Here is a 24,555-nt window from a genome sequence, read left to right as displayed (position 1 = left end):
AGACTTTTATAAAAACATGATTTAATCAACTTTTTCTTCAATCATGCAATGTTTATTTTAAACTATAAAATGTTAAATTATGAATATGGATCAAGCACTCAAGTAAGAACTTTTTTAAATATCAGAAACGGATCAGAATAAGCTTCACTGTCCAGATACAGACCTACAAACATGAAACATGAAACATGAAACCAAATGTATAAGATTACAAAGACAACAACTATTCTCACCATCAATAACTCACCTTTACACACAGGTGTTTAATAACTGATCTGTCACATATCTATCATTTTACAGAGACAGCTTTTAGAATAAAGTCACGGTCCAATTGTATCAATTGCTGGACAAAAGTTGAGAAAAGTCTGTCTCGTGAAATTTTCAGATTTGAGATTTGTATTTATGTTTGGTGAAATGTTCAATGATTGATGAGTTGCTACTACAATGACTTGTCAACTACGGTGGCCCTGAGAGTCAACTGCAGACATTTCATAACTCAGAAACATTTATCTGACTGCTTCAACTATTTCATGAAACACAAAAACATTATTAAAAATATGCGTGATCAGCCAACAAAGTATTTTAATGAATGAAAAAAATATTTCACTGATTGCAAAAATATTCTAAGAAAAATAAAATTATTTCACAAAATAAAAAGAACATTTAAAAAATGTTAACATGTTTTTGTCTTTCATGTTTATTACATTTTGTGATATTTTTTTTTTTTAGAAGAGGTTTGGTATTCAATTAAATTTTTGGGATGTTTGGTGAAATGTTTTTTACAGTCATTAAATGGACCTTCAGGGCCACCATAGCCAACCATGTTATATAAATGATAATGTTACACATAAGAAGATGATAGTGGCAGCACTGTGCAAAAAAAAGAGGCTTTAATGAGGCTTTGGCGAACCAGTGGGCGACGTCACAGCAGCTATGTCCTCGTCTTAAGCAGTCTAACCGTGGACCAGCTTATGAAGCTGCTCATGAACTAAACTGTAAAACTTTGCTTTAATGGAATCTGTGTGGTTTTCGTGAGGGAACAAATTTACAGCATTGACCCAGTGAAATGATCTTTGCAGTATTTATGATTGAGGGGAATTGAGGCTACAAGGGGGCATGTGACCTGAAGATTAATGGCCACAGTAGTGGTTTCTAGTTCCAGCTGTTGAAGAAGGTGGATTTAGATTTGTGCAAAAACAGAATAAAACAAACAGGTGCTTCATCCACATAAAGCCAGCAGCAGACTGAGTGTGGTTCTGATTGTTCACCAGGAAACAAAGCGGCAACACTCCATGCTTTGTAAAATCAGCTGGAACCAAGCCACTGGAACAACACACACACAACTCCCTCAGTGTGTGTGTGTGTTTCCATCAGCTCTGTAAACAAGGCTGCGGTGTGTGGCAGGGCTCGGCGTAACCTCACTGAAGGGCGCTCTCATGTTTGCATAAGTACGCATGTGTGTGTGTTTGGAGCGAGAGCCGGTGGAGGGGGGGTCAGGTGGGATTCAAACCTGCAGGTCTGATGGTCATTGTGCTGAAGGACGCCATCCATCAGCAGCCTCAGAGGTGTAGATCACGCCGGAGTCAATCCCCACACTGTGTGTGTGTGTGTGTTCATATATCTGTGCAAAGGTTGTATTTCTGGCGCTAATGATTGGAGTGAATGAAGAGTTGTGGCGTCAGCTGACAGCGTAATCAGGATTATAGTGGATGATGTTTGGGCTGATTTATTCCCTCTCTTGCTCGCTCTCTCCATCTTTAGCATAAACATTGGTTCCCTCTGCAGTGTTTTGGCTCCGTGCCAGTGTGTGAGTGTACTTCGGGACGAACGGGCAAGCCTGGTGTGAGTCATACTCAGATGGGAGTTTCAGATTCACACACACACACACACACACACACACACACACACACACACAAAATCCACTCATCAATTTTTCAATGAGATCTAAATTCCCCATCATTGCGGGAAAGAACAGATAGTCGTGACCACCGTCTCTTGGAGAGGAGTCAGAGGAAAGGAAGGTTTGTCGGGGAGGAGAGGAGATAAAGTGCTATTAAGATGAAGAGATGGAGGTGCAACTTTCTCAAGGTGACTCCACATCACAGCAAACACATACAAATGAGTTGGCAGAGCAACAGAGAGAAGGTGTTGTAAATGAAACCGAGCATATCCTCTCTGCAAAGTGACTGTTGTGCCACCGCCTTCCTCTCCTCTTCCCTGCCGCCCAAAATCGAAACGGCACTCCTCGTGTTGCTGTGTGCGTCTGGAGCCTCGTGTTATCTGAGGTGATGGAGAAAAACATGAAACCGGAGCAGAAGATAACGCTACACATGCTTTGAACATCACTCTCAGCGCCTCAGTCTTCCCCTCTCCTCTCTGTCACAGACACTCCGAAGACATTAGGTGAATGGACAGTGGGCGATTCACCCGACGAGGATAGTCTACATGTTATGCAACCGTCGATTCCTCCTTACGTAACGCTGCAGTCTCAGGGTGGATGATTAGCCCTGCTGTACTGTTCCTTTTGTAGCAGATGCCACAGCCGATCGTCTCTTGCAGGCATCATGCATACACGTTGACAGGCTGATTAGCCGAACAAAGCTGCAAGTACCCCGAAAACAGAGATGCAGAGATACTGTATCATGATTTATCTGGCTTAGCTGCAGAAGCCTGGAGGAATATGAATCTGTATCTGCAAATAGGTCGGTAAATTTAACAGGAGTTAAAACACTTGCTTAAGATGTAACTGTGTAAAAACATTAAGCTGTCTTTTTAAAAAAAGGGAAGAATTGATTGCTTCTTGTTGGTCTTTCTGTAAAAAAAAAAAATCTATATATCAGTCATTTCTCCATCCATGCGGCTTCACTTGCTAATTCCTGATCTAATACATACTGCAGCTCTGCACTTGCACTGATACGTCAAGTTAGACTCAAGCAGATACAGGCTGTGATAGATCATTATCGGGAAATGAGAGAGCGGCTGATGAATAGTTTGCATCCCCACCACCCACAGGACTGTTAATATGCAGCCTGTCAGAGCGAATCATCGGCATCAGCAGATATCTGAAGTGGTCAGCCTCGTTTTTGGACCGTTTTCTGGAGACGCGTTGATACAGCAAAATGCAAAACACCTCGAATCATTCAAACAACCGCGTGTGCGTCTGTCAGCGCCTTGCTGATTCTACCCCTCCACCCCCTCCAGTCCATCTCGCGGTTCTTTCTTTCTTGTTTTGTCTTTCTAATTTGCACTGTTTGGGCGCCGGGGTATCACATCTGAGACGGAGACGCAGGAAGACGGAGAGAAAATGCAAATAGATCAAGGAGGAGAGTGTGTGTGGAGATGAAGCTGTAGGGGTTGTTAGGGAAGAAGCGCATCGTGATTGAGCTGTCTGTGCAAAAATTGAATGAAGAAACAAATCCTTCAAAATTGCATTTCCCTCTTTTGTCTGTTTTTCTGAGCGACAACAGAATCTAGACATCTTCAAACGATGCTTTGAACTCAAAGCATCTTGAGGCCCTGGAGGATCATAAAGGTTCCCTCTGTCCTTTTTATCGCACCTTGTTTCTCTCTGCCCCTTCCTCCTCCTTCTCCTCCTCCTTCTTCCTTTTACTGCTCGGCGTGATCAGTGCGAGCTCTCTGAGGCTGCCTCGTAACCCTGATACACACAAACACACGGCGACTGCAGCCTCGTTCTGGTGCGGCCTCATTCTCATTCTGCTCGCGCCGGCAGCATTTACCTCAGCGAGCTCTCACATATCGCAAGGTCATGTTGAAATATTTCAGTCGGAAATGCTCTGCGTAATTCCAGCACTGTGGCTGCTGCACAGAATTCCAAAGCCAATTTTCTTTGTCTTTGAGAAATAGGAAGGAGAGACTCTAATGAGAGGATTACACAAACTTTCCTCTGCCGTCAACTTTCTGTTGTGTGAGAAGCTGATCAGCCGTTTCTGCTGCAAAAAGAAACATCGTTTTTATGTTGTGCAGAGTTCTTCTATATATTTCAAGGACAGCAAGTTTGTGCTTGAGTAATTATAATAATATTCAAGAGAAAGTTTTCTATAGCTCACTTTTCTTTTCATCTGATAAACTCTTTCTTGGTGAAACTTGATGCAACATAATCAAAACTGACTTTGGATAAAGTTGGAACTTGTCGTCTCGTCTGAAGGTATTTTTCAGCCAAATCACTGAAATCATAAATTCTCTCAGGTCCGTCGGTTAGGCTGCCTCAGACAAGCTTTAAGGGACAGAAGTCACAACAAAGCAGAAGAATTCTCCTGACCAGAGTGAGGTTCTGAGAAGGAATTTAATTCAGTGCAGGAAACGGCGGATGATGAGTAAAGGGTTTGTTCTTGGATGAGCTTATTCCCTGAGAGAGCAACAGGAGAGACCGAACTCACAGGACAGATCCAGGAAGCCTAATGAAGCCCTGAGCTCTGACGTACTGCATTTGTCTTTAAAGGCCCTGGAAACGTAAATGGAATATTTAAAATTCACATAGAATATCGAAATGTAATGTGTAATCAAGCTTCAACAACAATCTGAGTAAAAATGTACATCCATAACTCCTACAAACCGTACATCCTTATTTTACAGGTCAGAGCATTTCTCAGGACTGTGTGGGCGTGGCCTAACTCTATGATTGACAGGTCAAGAGAGAGTTCACAGCCTGCATGTTTGAGCCGTCTGACTCTGAATCTAAAGACATCAAAACTCCAGAATCTGAAAATGGAGCAGAGGAGGCTGAAGTGTAGTATGTGCACGCAGAGGAGCTCGGCTCCGGGTGTCAGACGGAGCTGTTTGTCTAAACTCTGAGCTGTTTGGGGAAAGTTAGTGAACCGGTCCTGGGGAAAGTTAGTAAACCGGTCCTGGGGAAAGTTAGTGAACCGGTCCTGGGGAAAGTTAGTAAACCGGTCCTGGGGAAAGTTAGTGAACCGGTCCTGGGGAAAGTTAGTGGACCCGTCCTGGGGAAAGTTAGTGGACCGGTCCTGGGGAAAGTTAGTGAACCGGTCCTGGGGAAAGTTAGTGGACCGGTCCTGGGGAAACTTAGTGGACCCGTCCTGGGGAAACTTAGTGAACCGGTCCTGGGGAAATGAGCAGAGCATTTGTGGGACTGCTTTAGCCACTCGGCCGGTGTGAAAACATGTTGCAAAAACGTAATTGAACATACAGTATATGAAAAATGGATTGAAGTTGAGTTCTAATACTTTTACATAGTTTTTAGTATTTATATATGGTCTCAAATATCATAGGTAGAACATTTTTGTTGATTTGGGTTCCCAGGGCCTTTTAGCATTATATTTACTAAAGGTATGAAATGAAGTGGTTTTTTGTTCAAGCTAACTTTACAGAGAAAGACATTTAAAGAAGCAGTCTGAGAGGAACGAGGGATCCGTGCTCGATTCAGACAGAAAACTTCATTTATTGCTGTTGGTTAATGAAAGATTGTTGGCAGCACCTTCTTTGGTGTTTTTCCAATTATCACAAAAATAACATCTTAATAGTGAAGATTTGGCAGCAGTAATAGGTATCTAATCACAGTGTTTCTCACACATAGATGACACATGCCGCAAGTATGTTTGTAGATTATTTTTACACCGTCTTCTTTTAGTCGTGCAAAACCGACTATCTCCCATCGCTCTCTGCGCCTTGCAGCTGGTGCTGCAGGTAATCAGAGAGGGTCATCCCTCCTGTTAATGCATTGACTAATGAGGGGGTGTGATGCATTCTTGTATTTCAAACATAGATATAGAGTAACAATGTTAGAAGTCCGTGCTAGATGTGTGCAAATTTTCAAATTGTGAGGTGTGCATGTGTTGTAGTAATCCCATTTGTGTGTAAACTGCTCAAAACAGTCCGTTCTTAAAATACCGTGAGATCTTAACGAGATGTTCATGAGACTTGGTGAAGTGATGATGTCATCTATGGAACATGGAAGAAAATGTTCTGCCCCTAGCTCCACCCCGACCGGTTTTCCGGAAGGCTAGCCCGTGGTGGGGGTTATTAAAGAGACAGTAGCTAAAATAAGTGTTTCAGACAGAGACTGAGAAAAGTAGCAATTTTGTGTAGCTGTAAATCATGTAACGTTATCAATCAATTATCCAATCTTTATCCTTAATGTGCCAAATCCCAACACATGTTATACTCAGTCTCTTTCCAAATAGGGCAGGTCTATACAGTACTCTATGTTCTATTATTAACATAGACCCAACATCAAGACAGGATAAGATCCAGTCCCATCTTACAGACAGGACTCAGTCTGATCTCATCTTAATCCACCATGAGCAGAGCACTTTGCAACATTTATCAAGTTACAGTGGCAAGGACAAACTTCCTTTAACAGGCAGAAACCTCCAGCAGGACCAGACTCATGTTAGACACAGATTTCTGCCCTATATATCAACCTAACAACACAATTAATAGATGACATGACATGTGTTAAAGCCTCCTCTGCCACAGGAACAGTGTCATCATGTGGGAAACACTGAAAACTGTACAATTCCAGCAAAGGTAAACACACAGATGGTACGGTTATTATCTGAACCCTCTTGCTCTGCTGTGTCTCCACCCAGTTATTGGTTTTATGGAACATTTCCAACAGTTTCCCTCAAATATTCCCAAATACCTCACTGCTGTCCTGTGATAATGTATCATAATCTGTCTGTAGCAACATGTTTCGATAGATACTTCTCATTTTGATTGATGTTTGGTTTCCCCCTCATTTTTCCCAACCCACAGTGACTGATCTCTGAACTCTTCAGAGACACACTTCTTGGATAGAGGCCCAGAAATTTGAGAAAAAAAGGCCTGTACCATTTTGGTGAATGGTCAAGCAGGTGAAGACCTTCCACCGTGAGACTTTCCATCAGCAGTAATACACGTTTCTTTGTGTGGACATGGGGGTTGATAATGTGCGTATGGATGAAAAGAGACCTACGTCTATGATGTGTTAAAAAACTGGATGAATACGAATTTACAACCATTAACTCCACTGATGAAAATCCTCCATCGATTTGCTCCATTCAGACACTTTGAAAAAAGCGCCCCTCGTACGTCACCTCAGTTCTAATTATATGTGATTTAAAATGTATCATAGAGCAGAACTGTCTCCCTGCAGCCCTCTGTGGACCCCCTACCTCACTGCTTATTGACCCATGAAAGGAAAGTAAGACCTCTGGATAAAAGAGCATAGACCTGACGTTCTCCCTCCTGACATTAGCCGACAGCTGCAGCAGATTAAAGGCTGCTAAGCAGTGCTTTAGAAGTGGTGGTGTTTAAAGAGCAGCCGGGGCTTATTGTCACTTACCTAGCAGTCCCTTCATTTCAATGTTGCAGGCTTGACTGCTCACAGTCATTCAAAGAGGGTTTTTTTAGACTTCTGTTTCCAGAGATATGTTCGCTTAAGGGAAATGGCCATTAAAATGTCATTACCGCTACACACAAAAAAAAATCCTTTTTAAAAAAGCAAGGGTTCCCAGCGGCTCCCTGTCGTAATGGGCCCGATACATTCCCTCGGCACCAGGAAGAACCCTAATGTTGCGGAACACAAATGCTAATCTCTCTGTAAATATCACTCAAATTCACTCTCCCTTCTGCTCCTCCGTCATAATAGCGTGGATTCATTCTGCTCTGCCCCGGCAAATTGAATTAATTCTCCAGGCAGAAGGTGTTCTGATTATTATTAGCTTCCTATCGTGGGGTTGTAATGGAGATGATCCCAAAAGCATCAACCTCAACCTCAACCTTTTTGTGTTTCTTGCCGCGGTTTCTCAAAGGTATCACTCATCAAAGCTTTGATTACACTTTCATTCATGTGCGCCTCACTAATCGCCTTCAGACAGAATTCATATTCATGCCTCTGAATCAATATCAGATTTCAGAGTGCACCGGGAGAGCGGGCACAAAGACTGCGAGGGTCAGTCCATCACATGGATCAATTGATTAAGTGCCTAAGAAGCTGGAAGCACTTTGCTGTTTGAGAGGTTGGACTCTCTTTACAGAATGTGATCATCATTGAGCAGAGCATCCAGATCCACTCTGATAAACTCATCCTGCTGAAACTCATTCTTCATTTCAGAGACGCTTCCTGCCTTTCTCTTTATTCTTTTCATCCCAGAGTTTATTTGAATTAGCGTTAGCCAAACATCATTTATTCCCAAAGGGTTATTTTTAATGCATGTTGAGTGTTGGAGCAAAATTGTTATTATTAAATGAGGCACATTATGACCCAGTGTGGCGGGGTATTTCATGTAATTTCTACATTCGACACTGGGTGGAGCCTTGGGTTGGTGTACATACAGCCAAGGCTCCAGGTGATTGAAGAGCAGGGCTGTCACGATATCATAATTTCACCTCACGTTTATCGAGGCCAAATAAATTCATAATATATTATCACAATATTTATTGAAAACTTTTAGCAGGGACGTTGTCAGTTGGATGAATCTTAAACTTTACTGTTCATCACTTCTTTGGCAAATTACTAAGCACGAGCATAGTGAGCTGAGGAGAGTCTGTACCCATAATAGTAACAAAAATGTGCAAAAAAATGTTCATTTTTAGGACTTTAATAATTTTATAGCATTCACATAATAAGAAGAATTGGTGTAGACCACAGACAGTTTACCACTTTGAAATCTTTATCTGAATGTCCACCAATCGTGACTTTTTGCAGTCACTGTTCTTATTTTGGAGTGATTGGAGTGTCCTCAAACACCCTGTCTTTTTTACACAATCTAAAACCTTCCAAACTGGCAAGAACACTTTTATCAAGTTTGGGTAGAGTTCCTCGCTTCCATCTGTCATCTCTTCCGACATGATAAGCACTGCAGCAGAGACCACATACTGCAGTAACAGTTAGCGGCCTAGCTGACAGCTATACTGTAGCCTGCTAATAACCAAGCTTCTTCTTCTTCGAATGTCTTCTGTTTTACGGCGGGCTGCAACCAGTGAAAAGAACCACTAGTGCCCCCCTACTATGAACCTATAAATTACACCGTATGGTCATCTTTGGCACGATATCTACATTTCTTTTATTTTTCATTATGGTTATCATCAATAATGGTTATTACCACAGCCCCTGCACATTTTGGCTCTCATTCACGCCTGTACGCTGTACGGCAGATGATGCACGATTGGGCTGAGACTCCGCCTGACTTCAAAATCAGTCATTTGACTATAAAATCTGCACACTTTGCACATTAAATGCTTGGCTTAAGATGGTACCATTTTTTATGTTAAGCTTGCAACAGAATTTCTTCTGCAATATGTCTATTTTTGACGAATAGCTGGAGTACATGACAAATTCTGATGTGGAAATTTACCTGAAACATGCCCCCACATATCATTCTGTATTTGTAACAATTACTTTCCATTTTTCTTGACATATGTTATACAAATGTCTCTTGTTTTACCTCTATGTGGCAGTAATCAGGGCCACCAGCACTTACACTTGTGCTGCTGTTCGGAGCATGCCCAATTAATAGCCTAATCGCGGCTGTCATCAGTGCATGGCCTTCCTCTGGCCTTGGCTGAATACTGTAACCACTTTACGCAGCACCAAAGAGTGGTGGGATGCACATAAATTTAGCTGTGATTATACCGTTCATTAACTTACTGCACAACCTCTGCACTTATTTACTCAATTAACTTGCTATTTTAAGTTCTGTTAACATTGGGGTGTTTTATTTTCCTTTTCTAAATACTTAATCAGCCATGAATAATGGAAAACTGCTGCGAGCTAAAGCCACACGTTCACCTCTGAGTGTCTCGGCGTATGGGAGGTGGCAAAATGAATGCACATAGCTAATGAGATAATTGAATCAATGGGGTTGTTGCTGCTTTGGGCAGAAAATTGACCTCTTGTGTAAATGAGCTTGACCCAAAGTGACAACCAGGAAGTGTCCCTGCCAATGGTGCGAGCGAAAAGGTATCTAATGGCTGTGCAGGACGAAACAGAGACGGAAGATTTAGTGCCAGACAGAGAATTTGTCTGTAATGGCGCTGTCTGCGATGTTCTGTCTGTTTCTCTCTCTGGCAGACTGTAACTCTGTAAATGACTTTGACCTTTCCAGGGACGGAGGACAGGAACCACAGAGGGAGAGCAGAGAGGTGGCGGGAGATGAGAGTAGAGTAGGCGGTTGACTGTAATAAACTCGAAGCAGTGGGCGGCTGTCAACACTAATAGATGGGAGAAGGGAGGGGGTCAGCGGGTTGATGAATACTAAAGGTGCCTGAGTCCTCAACAGGCACTCTGTTCTCCACCAGGCTGATGTGTGTGAGATCTGATGCTCACAGAGTCATCACACTACAGGCGGAGAGGGGCTTTTTGGTGACTCATGTGATGCATCTTTTGATTTCAGCGACAGGACAGCGAACAGGCAACGTTATCTTGTTATCATGTGCATTAGCATGAAAGGTTATCTGGCTTGATGACTGTGGTGTTAATGTCTTGTATTGCAGTTTGTTAAGTTGAAAAATTAACTCACAAACGGACATAATAAATGGCTTGTTTTATCACGATCTCCATTAATGTGATGCCAGCTTCAGCCTGCACACACTGAACGCTGTGTTTGTGTCAGTGATCAAACGTTGGAGGTGGGACGACAGTACAAAGAGTGTTCATGCACCTTCTGATCTAGGGTGTTGTGCTTTTGTCACATGCTTTTGGCTGTAATAAAATACTTTGCTGCAGCACAAAACAGCACGGACAACTCTGCTAGACTTTTCTGAACTGCATTTAGCACAGCTGGGCCTGACACTGTGTCCTAACAGCATGGGAGCACCAAGTTAGGGGTGAGCCCGACTAAGGATTTGCTTAGTCGAATCTGATTCATCAGATTTTGCCCATAGTGGACGAATAGTCGACTGTTTGTTGTTTTTCCTTACTGACCCAAAGTCTGCATGATGGTGACGCATGACAATATTACGCATAACCCTTTACAATTAAGAGACTCGTAGCTTAAAGTAAAAGGGACAACAGAATATTATAAGTATAAAACTTAGATTTTTTAAATCTATATTGCAAAAACAACGAGGTGATGGAGAGAAAACTCAAATAAGGCCACCATCCATTAAACATGGAACAACGCGCCAGCATAGAATAAAGAATCAGGAGATATTTAAACAATGTTCACACAGCAGAGAGCAGCACTGCGGAGGGTAGTTTGTCCAACTTAAGGCTAAACATCTGTATAATGTTCAAAATCAAACCTGAACCAGCTAAAGGGTTTTTAAATCTCTTAACGGAACCTTTTAAAACAGTCTTTCATCGCATCTTTGTCCGCGTGAGTCTTTTCAAATTGTACGCGAGGAAAACCATCGTGTGTACGGGCAGAAGTGCGTTCCTTGCTTTGTTGACTGTAAATCCTGTCTTTGAGAATATCCTCTCTGATGGTGTGGAGGTGGATGGGATGCTGTGGATTGTTTTTGAGGCTTCGGACAGCTTTGGGTATCCCTCCTGGTTCTTTTGGCCCTGTACAGTTTTTGTGTGGTCCGGTAATCCTTGATCTCACAGTCCTCTTCATGAAGCTGCTCCTCATCTTCATCACTATTTTTAGGATCATCTGAAGTTTCCTGACATTTTGAGCTACCATGAACTTAGAAAGATTTAAAGGCCAGCTGAGGTACGTCTGCTCCACAGCTCCCGCTAAATGGTCCACCTTTAATTACCAGGGGAGATTTAATTACCACTTTAAGGAGATTTAACACTTCAAGAGCTGTTCTCAGACTTACTTTAAAGTAAGAGCACCCCCATGGTTTGAATGGAATGATCCACGTTTCATATGCAAATATTCGACTATGAGATTGGCAGTCGACTAAGGCTCGTTAGAACAAATCGTTGAATATTCGACTATTTGGGGTCACCCCTACACCAAGTATCATGTTGCATCAGGTCGCAATGAACTCTTGCTGTCCACTCTGCATCCATCACTTCTGTCACTTCATCTAAACAAACTGCATTGACATCAGCTGTGCAGAACAGCTGGAGATATGGAAGAGTGTTTTAACTTTAACTTCCAATGTTTGCAACTGTTAAGTAAAGGATAATGTACGGTTAGCAGGTAGTTATGGGAAATAGAATCCTGACAGGGTGAGACCATAGACTGTATAAAAAATGGACGTAGTATCCATGATGTTTTGAAACCAATCGTCAGCGGGAGCCATATTGGAATTGTGAACTCAACACAACTTCTGTCGAGCTAGTGTGAGGTAAAGAGGCGGGCTTTGAGCCTCCTCACTAATAGGTACAGTGTTCCTGCCTGTCAGTCAAGTCAGCTGTGCCTCTCATAATGGAAAACACGTAATCTTGATATCTATCTTGCCACGTTATGAAAAAATCCATCCTCCATACAGTGTGTGCAGATCGAGAAATGAGCTACCCAGACTTCACTCGTTTTTTGTACCAGGCTGTAAACATGTTTATTTCTGCTGTAAAGACAGTCTTTTAATTTGTGTGTATGAGGTTTCTGGTACTTCCGGAGCCAGCCTCAAGTGGACAATCGATGAACTGCAGTTTTTAGCACTCCCACATTGCCGCTTGGGTGAGACAAGACTTGTTCATCCTAAAGGGGTGTCCCGCTTATTACCCGGCTACTAACTTAAGATGCAAACACGTTGGCAAAACAGCATGATTATTGATTCATGCTGTGTTGCTCCGAGTCAGGACCCTCAAATTGGAGTGAATGCAATGTGGCTGCTTTTGTAGCTAATGCTAACACCTGCCTTCTAAAATACTATATGCAAGTATGCTAATGTTTGTGCTCATACTGTGTGCACAAATATAATTGTAATAGAAGTCCGAATCAGGATGACTTTAGAGAGCAGTCCATTTTGATCACACTTCAGGTTTTTCAAGGTTGGCGAGCAGTGGGCTCCAGATAGTCCTCAGACCTCAGAAGAACCTGAGTCTTTTCATTTTTATGACCATCCACTTCTGAAAAGAGGAGGGGACTTCTGTCCTCGTAGAAAGACTCTTGGCAACCATCATCCCCAGCGTCAGTGGTCTCTACATGAATGTGTGGAGGCCTTTGGCCAACTGTGAGCAGCCAAATATTTTGATCCATGATCTTTGCATCAGTCACATAGTGGTGAGATAGAAGAGTTAGAGTTGTGCAACCTGAGTTTAGAGGAGTGCTGACGATAGCCAACCCTAAAGTGGATCAGCTGGGCAAGATTAGTTTGGTGGGATCGAGTCTTATACCAAAGGTTTAGATGATCTTAACCCTTTGAGGGGACTGTTGGAAAAGTTTAGGACAACGTCTGCACCAAACATTCAAATGTTTTTGGGAAATCTTCAAGATCCTAACTCCTAGATATCATCACTCAATTGATCAGCGTCAGAGTTCATTGATAAGTTGTGTCAATTTGAAGAAGGATGTTAAGTTTGGGACATCTGGTGACTTTCATGTACCGGAGAGAAAGGCTGTTTAACTCAACGCAATGTGCAGAAATAAAAAACATAAAATTACATGGTTGGACATTTTAGTAATCCTCAAATTTAAATCTAGAGATGCATTCAAAGGTCAGAAAGATTTGTGTCACCCTTCTCCACACTGGACTTCAGAGTTGGGTGCAGTTTCTCTAAATGTTCTATCTCCTCTGTGTCTACAGGAACGGGGAAAGATCGGCGTGATCTTCAACGTGGGAACGGACGACATCATCATCGAGGAGAGCGCGGTGATGGTGAGCGACGGCAAGTACCACGTAGTGCGATTCACACGCAGCGGTGGGAACGCCACTCTTCAGGTGGACAACCAGCCGGTCATCGAACGCTTCCCATCAGGTAGGAACAAAACACCCCGGTGTAGCTCTGTGTGTTAGACTTGAAACCTTTAGAATATCGAAGTCGTTAATAATGTGGGAAACACAGCGGAGAGAAAAAGACGGAGCTTTGAAAAAGAAACATCATTCATGGATTCGGCCTTCCATGTTTTACTGAGAGAGCTTTAAAGAACACTCTGCAAGGCTCCAGCTTATTTATCATGACATTCATATTTAGAGCGTGCCTGCATTATTCTAAGCGACTGTTTCAGGTTCTGGTCTAAAAGGCAGGAAGAGTCAAACAACCTTCCTGAGGCGAGCAATCTTCCATCTAAGAGCATCCAGCTCTGCAGTTAGTCTGGCTGTGTAGCTCGTGGCTGAGTCGCTGAATCAAGGCCAGCACTATACGAGAACGCCAATCAGCTACAGCTGCTGATCAGGAGACAGAGGGGGGACACTTTACGCAGGGGAGGTATGTGAAGGTGTTTGTAAGTCATGCCTCGGCTCAGAGATAAACACAGACACAACATCATTACACATGCAGACCTAGAACCAGGCCGAGCACCCGCTGAGTCACTGCTGGGAGTGTGCTAATTCCCCAGCCTGTTGTTTAAACGTAATCGTGATATTCTATTTCGGCCTGAATTATGAAGCTATTTTTGGCCGTGCAGAAGCTCTCACTTTATCTCTCTCCGCTGTGTTCCCCGTTTGTTCATGGTTGTTCAAAGGAAGACATTCAATGTTCCCATCGTGAGTTTGGAAAACGCCGTCTGCACCAACCTCTGGATGATCACATGAAACGTTAACAAATCAACAAATCCTTGAAGTGCTTTTATTTCTTCCACGTTTCAACTCCATCCCTGCGTCGTTACCGTCGTGTAAAAGCACCATCTATTGTTTCAAACAGCAGGGAGAGTGCTGCTAATGTGGCCCTGGTATTTACTCGGGTTGACATATGGAGCACCGGGTCTGTGACATTCTCTGTCACAGCAGTGATCCTGTACTTTGAGGCTTTGCTTTGGCATTGAGGGACGCGTATCCTCTCGCTCATCCGTCAGCGCAGCGAGGCCGGCCTGAGAGGCATGCATCAAAGCCGGGAGAGGAAGCACCCTCTGACAGTTCACTCTTTTCAGTTGTTATTATGATGGAAATGCAGCCCTTTTCAGAGCCGCTCATGCACCAAAGAGGAGCCTTCATCTAACAATAGCTCTAACCGCTTGGAAAATAACAACAGAGCAGCCTGTTAACATTGGCAAGCGAGTGTCATCATCCAAATCTGTTTTGTTTCATCAAGAAACATGAATGCACAGCCCATCTTGTATTCCTTTTCTTCCTCTTCCCTTCCTCCCTCCTTGCCACTGTTGTCGCTGAACACTCCTTTCCTTTTCCTCTGCTGATCAAGAATTGAGGTGTTTGTTGTTGTTTGTTAGTTTACTTGATGAGTTTTGTGTCTGTGTGCCGCGGGCCGCTGCCTGTCTGAAGTTTAAGGAGGTGATGGGGACTGAGGAGAGGAAATGGATGGAGGAGAAGGGAGGGTTGTTACGTGGTTGGTGTGTAGAAGAGCTTTGATTCATTTATGTGAGCTAGATACACTGACTATTTTGGGGCGCCCTGCTTTGAAGGATCCGGCATCGGCTTTGAAGGTTCCAGTCGTCACAGTTTGGCAGGGCGGCGTCCTGGGGAAACAGAGATGTTACACATTAGGAAAGAAAAACCTTGGGTGAGGTTAAGCCACTAAAGGGGGGAGGGTGCATGAGGGAAGAGAGAGGGGTTGAGGGAGGTTTGGTGAGGATGGTAACGTCTTCTTTGAGACAGGGAGAAAAAAGAAATCATAAAAGCTCCCTCGCTGAAACTCAGGTTCTCAAAACGAGACAAAAGTGTTGTGTTTCCTTGATGCACACATTATGCAATATTCTTTCCATGCTGTCCCAGTGGAGCTGAATCAAAAAATGTTCATGTTGTCAGATTTAGAAGAAATACTTGTTGAGAAGAAGTTGAACGATACCTCCAGTAGAGCGTTCAGGTAGATATTACAGGCGCCAATTTCTTCTGGTTCCTCTAAAGCAACAAAGAAATCCAGTCTCATGTAAGATCCTGCCTCCCCAAAGGGACGGTTGTGACCCACATCGGGTGGTCTCACCAGGATGCTGCTGCAGTTCTGAGCCCTGTCTGCTGCTTTGTGCACACAGAGAGTTACATGTGGGATTTATTCCTTTGTAGGAAACGGCCTGAGAAATGTAAAAAAGCGCCTAGAAGGCCGGCATAAAAACAAGAACTGTGGGGATAAAAGACAACACAAATCTGTCTCCCTGCAGAGAGAAGACTCAGACAGGTCGCCTCTCTGGATCTGTGCGAACATATTTTTATGCAAACGACAATAAGGGCTTGAATGTTTGCTAAATCCAGAAGTGTTTCCACAAAAAGCCAGCAGCAGGCTCATAAACAGAAGGGCCTTTGTGAGGTGATGATTTGGAGAGACAGGATGCTGACAGCAAACATGGTCGTCACGGGTCAGGCACATTCGACGGCGAAGCAACACGTCTCCTGATGCCCCGCGATGTGATGTTTGTAGTCCTCGGGGAGTGTGTGTCCGCGTGTGTGTCGGTCCGTGTCTGATTCTATGTTGCGACAGTGCACGCGTCTTATCCGTGTGCATGACATGCTGCATCTTGTGTGTGTCATTCTTTTTTTGTCATGTATTTATTTGATGGACAGAGAGCAGACAAAAAGTGTCACAGGAGCAACAGGCCGGCTAATCCAGAGTGTCAGGTGTCCCCGGTGGCTCCTGCAGCAACAGTTAATGGCCCGCCTCACCTCACACATTCCCAAAATGGCAGACTGGCTCAATAGAAACAGGCCGGCGTCCCACTGAGCGGCTCAACCTGGCCGCAGATAAACAGGCAGATGTTAGCAGTGGCGCCATACGGACTGTAATTGTACCATTTCACACCTGATTCTCTTTATTTACTGCTCATCTGCTGCCGGGCGACGCAGCCAATTGTTAGCTCCAATGGTCCCTCTCTGTGAGGATGTTCTCCGTGTTTGAACTGTTCCCAGACCAAAGCTTCTCCTGAAAGAGGAGTATGGTAATCTCACTCTGAGAGCAAATTCTTCAAGAGTTTTCATATGAGAAGAAAATGGCAAGTGACCCAGGTTTGGATTAATCCTCTCTGACTCACAAAGTTATCGAATCCGAGCACACAACCCGAAGACGAGCGCTGTCTGCTTCTTTAGCTCCTACGTCAGCTCGCGGATGTTTAAGTTAAGAGGTAAATGACGCATCCTCCTCTTTTAAATGAAAGTGTAATGAATAAAGAATGAGAGCACTTCCGCTCACTTTGCAGCCTTATTTAAGCTGGTTGGCTTTGCATGCTGATCTTAGCTCACTAAGATTTCTTTCAAGCTTCAGAAAAGGAGGTTAAATGTGCGGCATCCTTGGAAGGTAGACCAGACCTTTATGACTTGGGTGTGTTGCAACATCAGGGGCTGACAGCAGGACAGGAGACCACCTGAGATGGAGCCTTGATGCTGGTTGTGGTGATCAGGGGAATGTCCAGAACTTTTTGACTGGGGTAGCCCAACTAAAGGCTGATTTATACTTCTGCGTCTCCCCTACGCAGCAGCGGCTGACGCGGACATGAGCCCCACATACTTGTGCGTCTGTGTGTCCGTGTCGCGCAGCAATTCTCCGCCGAAACTCTTGAGGGCAGTGTGGTCTCTCTGATAGCCGGCCACCTGCTTCCGGTCCCGCTACGATCTCTGTTTACTTTTCCACAGAGATTCAGATCGTGTTCTGTTAATCTACAGCTGATACATGTTGCTGTTTATCATACAGACATGATTAAATGAAGAATAGAGAGGGGGAGGTGAAATACACAGCCGATGTGCGGCCGATGTCCGGGATCCCGGAAGTGTTGTAAATGCGGGAAAGACAAAGCCGCCGAGTGGACCAATCACAGAGCTTGCGGTCCGCGTCGGCTCTACGGGGAGTTACATTTTGGAGGAGGTGCACGTCAGCTACGTGCGTAGGCCTCGGCGTAGATACGGGAGCTACGCGGACCCCCGGCGTAGGGTACGCCGTTGATTCAACGCAGAAGTATAAATCAGCCTTAAGGCTCTCACATAGTCAGGGGGGGCCAGTGCATGTACAAATAAATAACATTTACCCTTTCTGTCTTCACAACCTGCTTTCATTGAAGTATTAAACAGTTGTTATATTCCCTTTGACTTAAAAAAAAAAAAACATGACAAAGTGGCATAAATCTCCTAAGCTTAGTTCTTTCAGGACTTACAAAATATGTTTTTATAAGTCACATTTGAGGGCACTAATAAAGAAATCTACTGTCAGCCTTTTAACTCATCCCAAATTATAGATTTTAACAGAAACCCCGCCTCTGACAAGGCAAACAGCCAATCATAGTTTAGGATTTTGGGGTGGCCCCTTGGGTGGCCAATTGGATTTTAAGGGGTGCCAGTGCCAACCTTGGCCACCCCTCTGGACACGCCACTGGTGGTGATGTAGGAAGATGTGGGATGCAATACAGGGTGGAGAGCTGAAGAACTAAACCTGATCACTTGGACTCATTCAACAACATCTCCTTAAGAAGGTTTCGAAGGGGCGCTGGTGTCCTAGCGGTCTAAGTGATTTTGATTTATTTTTTTTGATTACTTTATTTCGAACATGTAAAAGTAAAAAATACAATTTAAAAAGAGCAGAAAAAAAGAAAGAGTTATACAAACATAAAATAAAAAGAAACAGTTTTACAAAAGAAACTAAATCAATATTAGCAAGCAGTGAAACAATTTACAATTTAATTTATGTATGAAAAGGAGTAGGAAGAAGTTTAAAACTTATCTAATCCTACCCCTCTATTCACTATTTTCTGCCATTATATGAGTGCAGTCCCACATGTCAAATCTTCATATATTATCTTCATATTTATGCTAACACACAAAAGTAAACCCCTCGTGATTATTTACACTTGTCTTCCTCCTTGTACCTCATTAAAATCATTTCTTTGTACTTCTTCTTGAATTGAATTATGTTCAGACATTGCTTTAGTTCCATACTGAGACTGTTCCACAGTTTAACACCACAGACTGAAATACAAAAGCTTTTCCTTGTGGTCCGAACACTCATCATCTTTAATCTCAACTTCCCTCTGAAGTTATAACCCCCCTCTCTTTCAAAGAATAATCTAAGTGCCCCACATACAGAGGCTATAGTCCTCATCTAGTCTGTTTTTAAGAACAAATTTGTCCTTAAGAATGGTTGATAAATAAGGGACAGTGATGATAGGAGGATATGAGGTTGAGGAGTCTATGCTGAAACTGCAGCCTGTATTGCTACCATGTTTCCTAATCCCACGTGGAGTCACTTTTGCCATAAATTCAGCATACATTCTGCTTTGAAGTGTGTAATTGTTTGGAATTAGTCGCTCATTAAAGTGTTTTTCTTCCTATTAGTGTCCATGCCATGCTGATCTCCCTCTCCACTCACTGATCCTGGTTTTCAGGCGCTCTGTAGGGAGGTCAGAATTAGTGATTCGGGTCCTTCTAGGGCGTTAATCCTCCTCTTTCATCAGTTTCTGCTGCTGCTGCTGCTGCCACCAAAAGAACGAGATCAGGAGAAAGAATCAGCTCTGAGGCAAAAAACAGTCCTAAATGTTGGAGCGAGGTGTGTGAGTGTGTGATTACACCATCCATATTTTGTGGAGAGCTTCCTGTGGGAATAAATGCATGCTCATACATTTACCTTTCATCCAGACGTATGGACACCTATGAGTGTGTTTAGTTAAAGCGTGCTGTCTCTGCTCTGTCTCCCCCTCCATCATTACCTTCTCTGTTTGCAAATCACCTCACATTAACTCTTTTGTGATTATAGTAATTCACCACAGTAAATTATGACATTACGGTAAGAAGGGAGCTTCTGGAAAAATCCATCTCTTTCCTGCGGGTTTACACCACACTTGGCATTTGGACTTTGCTGTGATGCCCCCTGAGCTTTGAATAATCATTATGCATTTTACAACCCTAGTTATATTGTCACCAAGGCTGCATATTGGCTGTGATTACCATACTTTGCTGCCTCATAACTGTGTCATTATGACCAACGAGAGCGCACAGTGCTCCTCCATCATCCTTCAGCACTCACTGTTTCTTCTTCTCTTAACAGTATTTACAGCAGTAGATCTGCTATAACGCTGTCAATGGGCTTTAGCTTCCGACCGAGCTGCTGTGGAGACGAATTAGACGGAGAGAGTGGTGATGGGTGGGGTGGTAATGCATGGATGGAGAGGTTGACTGCAGGGGAGATAGGAGAGAGGAAAAGCAATAGCACTCTACTGCAAAGTGCTCGGGATGCTTGGCTGAGAAATGATGGAGTGACAGAGGAGAGGAGGGATGAGGAGAGGGAGGGTAACTCCAGTATGCATGCTGGAAGCTAGCTGCTGTCAGTGCGATGATGGATGAGGCTTTGCATGTTACTGAATAATAAGCACTTCACAAATTGGATTGCATCACAGCCGGGAAGATTACACATAGCTGGTACATTATGATGCGGCACGTGCAGATGCACACACAATGAAGCATTGTGCACAAGCCAGGAATAATTTCATAATAAACATTACTTGCCAAACAAAATTACTGCTGCTACTTGAAATGCACTCAAACACGGCGAGTGTGAGTAGACCAACACACCACTTAATACACATCATAAATCAAGGACAGCAGGAGAGATAGAAACAGCACAAAGAGCAGGCTTTTGTCATTCCTGGTTTCTCTCTGTAAGGCATTTAAGGGATCTGTTCAGTGTGAAGGCTGACCATTAGAGAGAGGAAAAAGGGAGACAGAGGAGAGTCACTCTTTGTGCCAGCGAGGTCATCTCCAGCTCTTCCCACTGAGCTGTTAAGATGTTCTTACTCCTCGGATAAATGGTCTAAGAAAAGGGGTCAACAAAGCTCTCTCTCGCTGCACTCCCTCCTTCCTCCTGCCCTGCTTTATCATTGCCTTTATGTCTTCATTGTTTCCAAGTATCCATCTTTGTCTTTGCGACCTCCACACTTTGAGGGAAGAGAAAACCAACCGTGAATAAGCACTGGAGATAAAAGAGAGAAAGAGATGAGGGAAGGTTGTGGTTGCCAAAAAGTTTTGCTTTCCCTGTTCTTCCCTTTGGCAACAAAGCAATATGAGAGCACTCAGCGGCGCCAGTTAAAATGGTGAAAGTGGGGGAGAGCAGCAGGGTTTGGACAGCAGAGGGGTGCACGCTCGACAAGAAAACACAGTCAGACAAATGGTTGGAGGCATGTGGACTTAAGCTGAGCGTGGACTAGATTTCACTTCACTAACTCAGACCTCCAGGCAAGGAGTATCAAAGCAGTCCTGTGTGACTTAATGATCCACTGAGCAGAAGATGATAGAGTGTGCAGGGTGAGACACGGGACACACTGTGTCAGAGTTTTCAGGAAACCAGCGTTACCCGCTTATTGTTTGGGAGGAGAATCTCTGTGGACTTTAGGCTTAGCTTGATTGGCTGATTAATTAAAGGTGCAGTATGCAATTTTGCAGCAGCAGGAAGTATTACCAAAATAAGTTCATCTACATCAAGTGTGCATAGGTGGCAGCAAAGTCTGTCTGTAAAGGACAACATTTCAATGATGAAGAATAAAAATGTACACAACTGGGGGCAGCTAAATGTAGTCTGAGTGAAGCAGGTGATATCTATTTGTAACGGCCAGCTAGCGTCTTCCCACTGAGGCTAGTATCAACTGTGACCAATGTGTATTCAGTGAAATAGCATCAGCTCAGTCATCTGTTGGCCGATTTTAGGAAAGCTCACAACGGTCTGCAGCTAATTAACACAATTAACTGTGTTTGCATCAATAATGCTTATGTGTAGTGTTGTGCTGGACCGGCTCAGGTTATTTTTGGCTGAGAGGCCCCACTTGAAGTCTAACTGGCCATCCTGGGTGCCACGCCAAAATCCATGCTATATCTCTAATGCTCTGTCACAACTAGCTGCTTAAAGCTTTGCATTTCAATGCAGCAGATTTTCAGTGTTTAGGGTTTTTAAGATAAGATATGATAAACTTTATTGATAACACATTTAGGCAAATTCTTTTGCTACAGCAGTTTACAACAATAACCATACAAAGTAAAATTAGAGTAATTAAACGTAAGAAATAAGAATAAAATACATTTAAGAAAATAAGTAAATAAATACAATAAGTTAAATTAAATTAAATCAAATTAAAATAGAATCAATTAAATTAAATTAAAATATAACAAATATGTAGTCTATGGGCACTTTCTACTTATGCATAGTTATATTATTGCTAAGGGAAGTTACAGAATTATTGCACTGAAGTATCTGCACAGCTACTTATGAATTAGTTCTAAATTAATATACATATGTTGGAATTTTAAAGCTGTGATTTATCAATTTTGATTATAATAATAAAAGCATTTATAGAATACAACCGCATTTCTTCATATGCTTATTTTGAATTTGATTTCAGCAACAGTTGAGACCGGAGCATGTTTACTGCTCTTCTTTTCACAACACTGTAAATGTTGGTGAATCCAGGAGACCAGTTTTTGGACTTTAAAGTGACATGTTGTCCCATTCTTGCCTGATAGAGGATTTCAGCTGCTCAAGAGTTCAGGGTCTCCTTTGTCGTACTTTTAGTGTCATGATGCTCCAAATGTTTTCAAAGGGAGACAAGTCAGGACTGCAGGCAGACCAGTTCAGCACCTGGACTCTTCTACTACAGAGCCATGCTGTTGTAATACGTGCAGAATGTGGTTTGGCGTTGTCTTGCTGAAATGTGTAAGGTCTTCCTGAAGACGTCATTGTCTGTATAGCAGCATATGTTGCTCCTAAACCTGTATATATTGTTCAGCATTAATGGAGCCTTCACAGATGTGTAAGCTACCCATGTCATGGACTCTTATGATCTCCATACCATCAGGGATGCTGGCGGGTGGTCCCTCTCCTCTTGGAGGATACCGCGCCCATGATTTCCATAAAGAATGTCAGTCTCTGATTGGTCACAATATTGACCCCCTGTTGTGAACTAGTTTAAACCCCCTAAGCTAAAGAAAACAGAGGCTGATAGCCTCCTACAGGATCCGCCTGATTTGATGCATTATGACTTCAGTTTCTTGTTTTCTGGACATTCAGGAGAGTTCTGTCGAAAGTCAGAGAGAGTTAATTGAGGGCACCCAGCTCAGTCACTTGTCACCAGTGACAGTTCCCTCTCTCTCTGCCTGCTCTTATTGGGCCTCTGCTGCTATGCGACTCCCTCTGATTGGATCTTGCACAGTTGGTAGGTATCACCAATTACTGGCCTGTGGCTATGGGATGATGGAGCGAGAGAGAGTGGGAACAGAGAAATAGTACAAAAAAGTCATGATTAGGAGAGATGGGGGGGCAGCTAAGTAGTGCCGAGCAGGAGAGGGAAAAGATTGCTTAAGGTAATTAGAGAAGTGACAACTTTGATTTCCTCACGAGTGGATGGGGGGTTTCTCTGCCTCACTCCAGCAGCTAACCACGCACAAATCCACCGTGGCCGAGATGAAAGGTGTCGAGGATGCTGTCGAAAACGAGCGGAGAGAGAGAGCGACAGAAATGAATACGAGCACCGTCTTGGATTGATAAGTGCTGCATAGATGAAAAATGAGCTAGCAGTAAAAACTGTGGGATCCCATCTGTTTCTAAAGCGTGCTGACACGAGCAGTGGGCGGGGCGTTTACAGGGAACAAAGGAGTGTGGTGGGAAGGTAAATTACTCTCTCTTTCCCTCGAGTTTCACAGGAGGGAACATAACTTGCCTGCAATCTTTGGCTTAAAAGACTCAGAGTAAAAGTATGCTGCATCTCATAAATGAATCAGTTAAGCCTTTAAATTGATATTATCTGAACAACAGGATTGTAGTTTTCTAAAGTCACATAATTGTTATGGATTGAGCAGTCTGTCCAATTTTTTTCTGTTTAGAAATCACTGAAATTGAAAATTGTAGTTTAATAAATCTTAAGTGATGTGTGAGAGAGAAAAAAAAGCTAAATCAAATTTTCTAAACCAGATCTTTATTATATCTGAGGTTTCTGATTTGCAGCAGGTGTAAAAAAAAGACTCTCTTCACTTTATTTTTGGTCCATGCAGAAGTTAAAGGAACTCGTTTTTTAGGAGGATCATGCTTTCTAAATTTTAATGACCACTTGTCTCTTAGTGATTAGGACAAGAGAGACGTAGATCGCACTTAGATCACCTGACTTCCCTCGGTTCCCTTTTCCTCCATCTTCCTGCTCATGGTGGAACTTCACTTGTTGTAAGGACATATCACTTTTTATGAATTCATTGCAGTCAAATCGTTCTTGATGAGATGGAGATTTTTGCAAAAATGCAACCAGTAGCACCGGGTAGCTGCAGCGGTTTCTTCTCCCCATCTGCTCCAAGACACCCAGTGGATATGAGAGCAATCCATCTAAAGTTACCTAATGAAAAACAGAATGAGGCTAGTCTGACAGAGAGAGGTCTCTGAGAGAGCAAGAGAGAGAGAGAGAGAGAGAGAGAGAGTGAGAGAGTGAGATGGCCGTCGGCCAATCGTCTCCAATGTAATCTCCATTCTTGTGGATGGATTTCCAATGTGGGTGTCCTGTACAAGGGCATCTGGCTGCCTGCAGAGCTACATGATATACAGTTGGCTCCTCTGAGACTCTCTGCACACGCTCACATGTCCTCAGACGTGCACATATATGCACTGACACAGAAGGAGACAGAGAGCGAGGCCCAACAATGTGTGAT

The 24,555-nt window shown here is 43.3% G+C and overlaps 1 protein-coding gene across 1 annotated transcript in view; it reads left to right on the top strand.

Annotated features, from left to right (window-relative positions):
* Window positions 1–24,555, top strand: part of nrxn2b (neurexin 2b) — a 1,139,450-nt gene that overhangs the window by 1,062,061 nt on the left and 52,834 nt on the right. The window contains exon 19 of the mRNA XM_034676291.1: window positions 13,603–13,774. Within this exon, the coding sequence (XP_034532182.1) occupies window positions 13,603–13,774 (172 nt within the window). The remainder of the gene's footprint in view (window positions 1–13,602; window positions 13,775–24,555) is intronic.

Source organism: Notolabrus celidotus, chromosome 23 (genome assembly GCF_009762535.1).
Source record: "Notolabrus celidotus isolate fNotCel1 chromosome 23, fNotCel1.pri, whole genome shotgun sequence".
Taxonomy (NCBI): domain Eukaryota; kingdom Metazoa; phylum Chordata; class Actinopteri; order Labriformes; family Labridae; genus Notolabrus; species Notolabrus celidotus.
The sequence above is the reverse complement of the archived record's forward strand: the minus strand, read 5'-3'. Positions and strand labels throughout refer to the sequence as shown.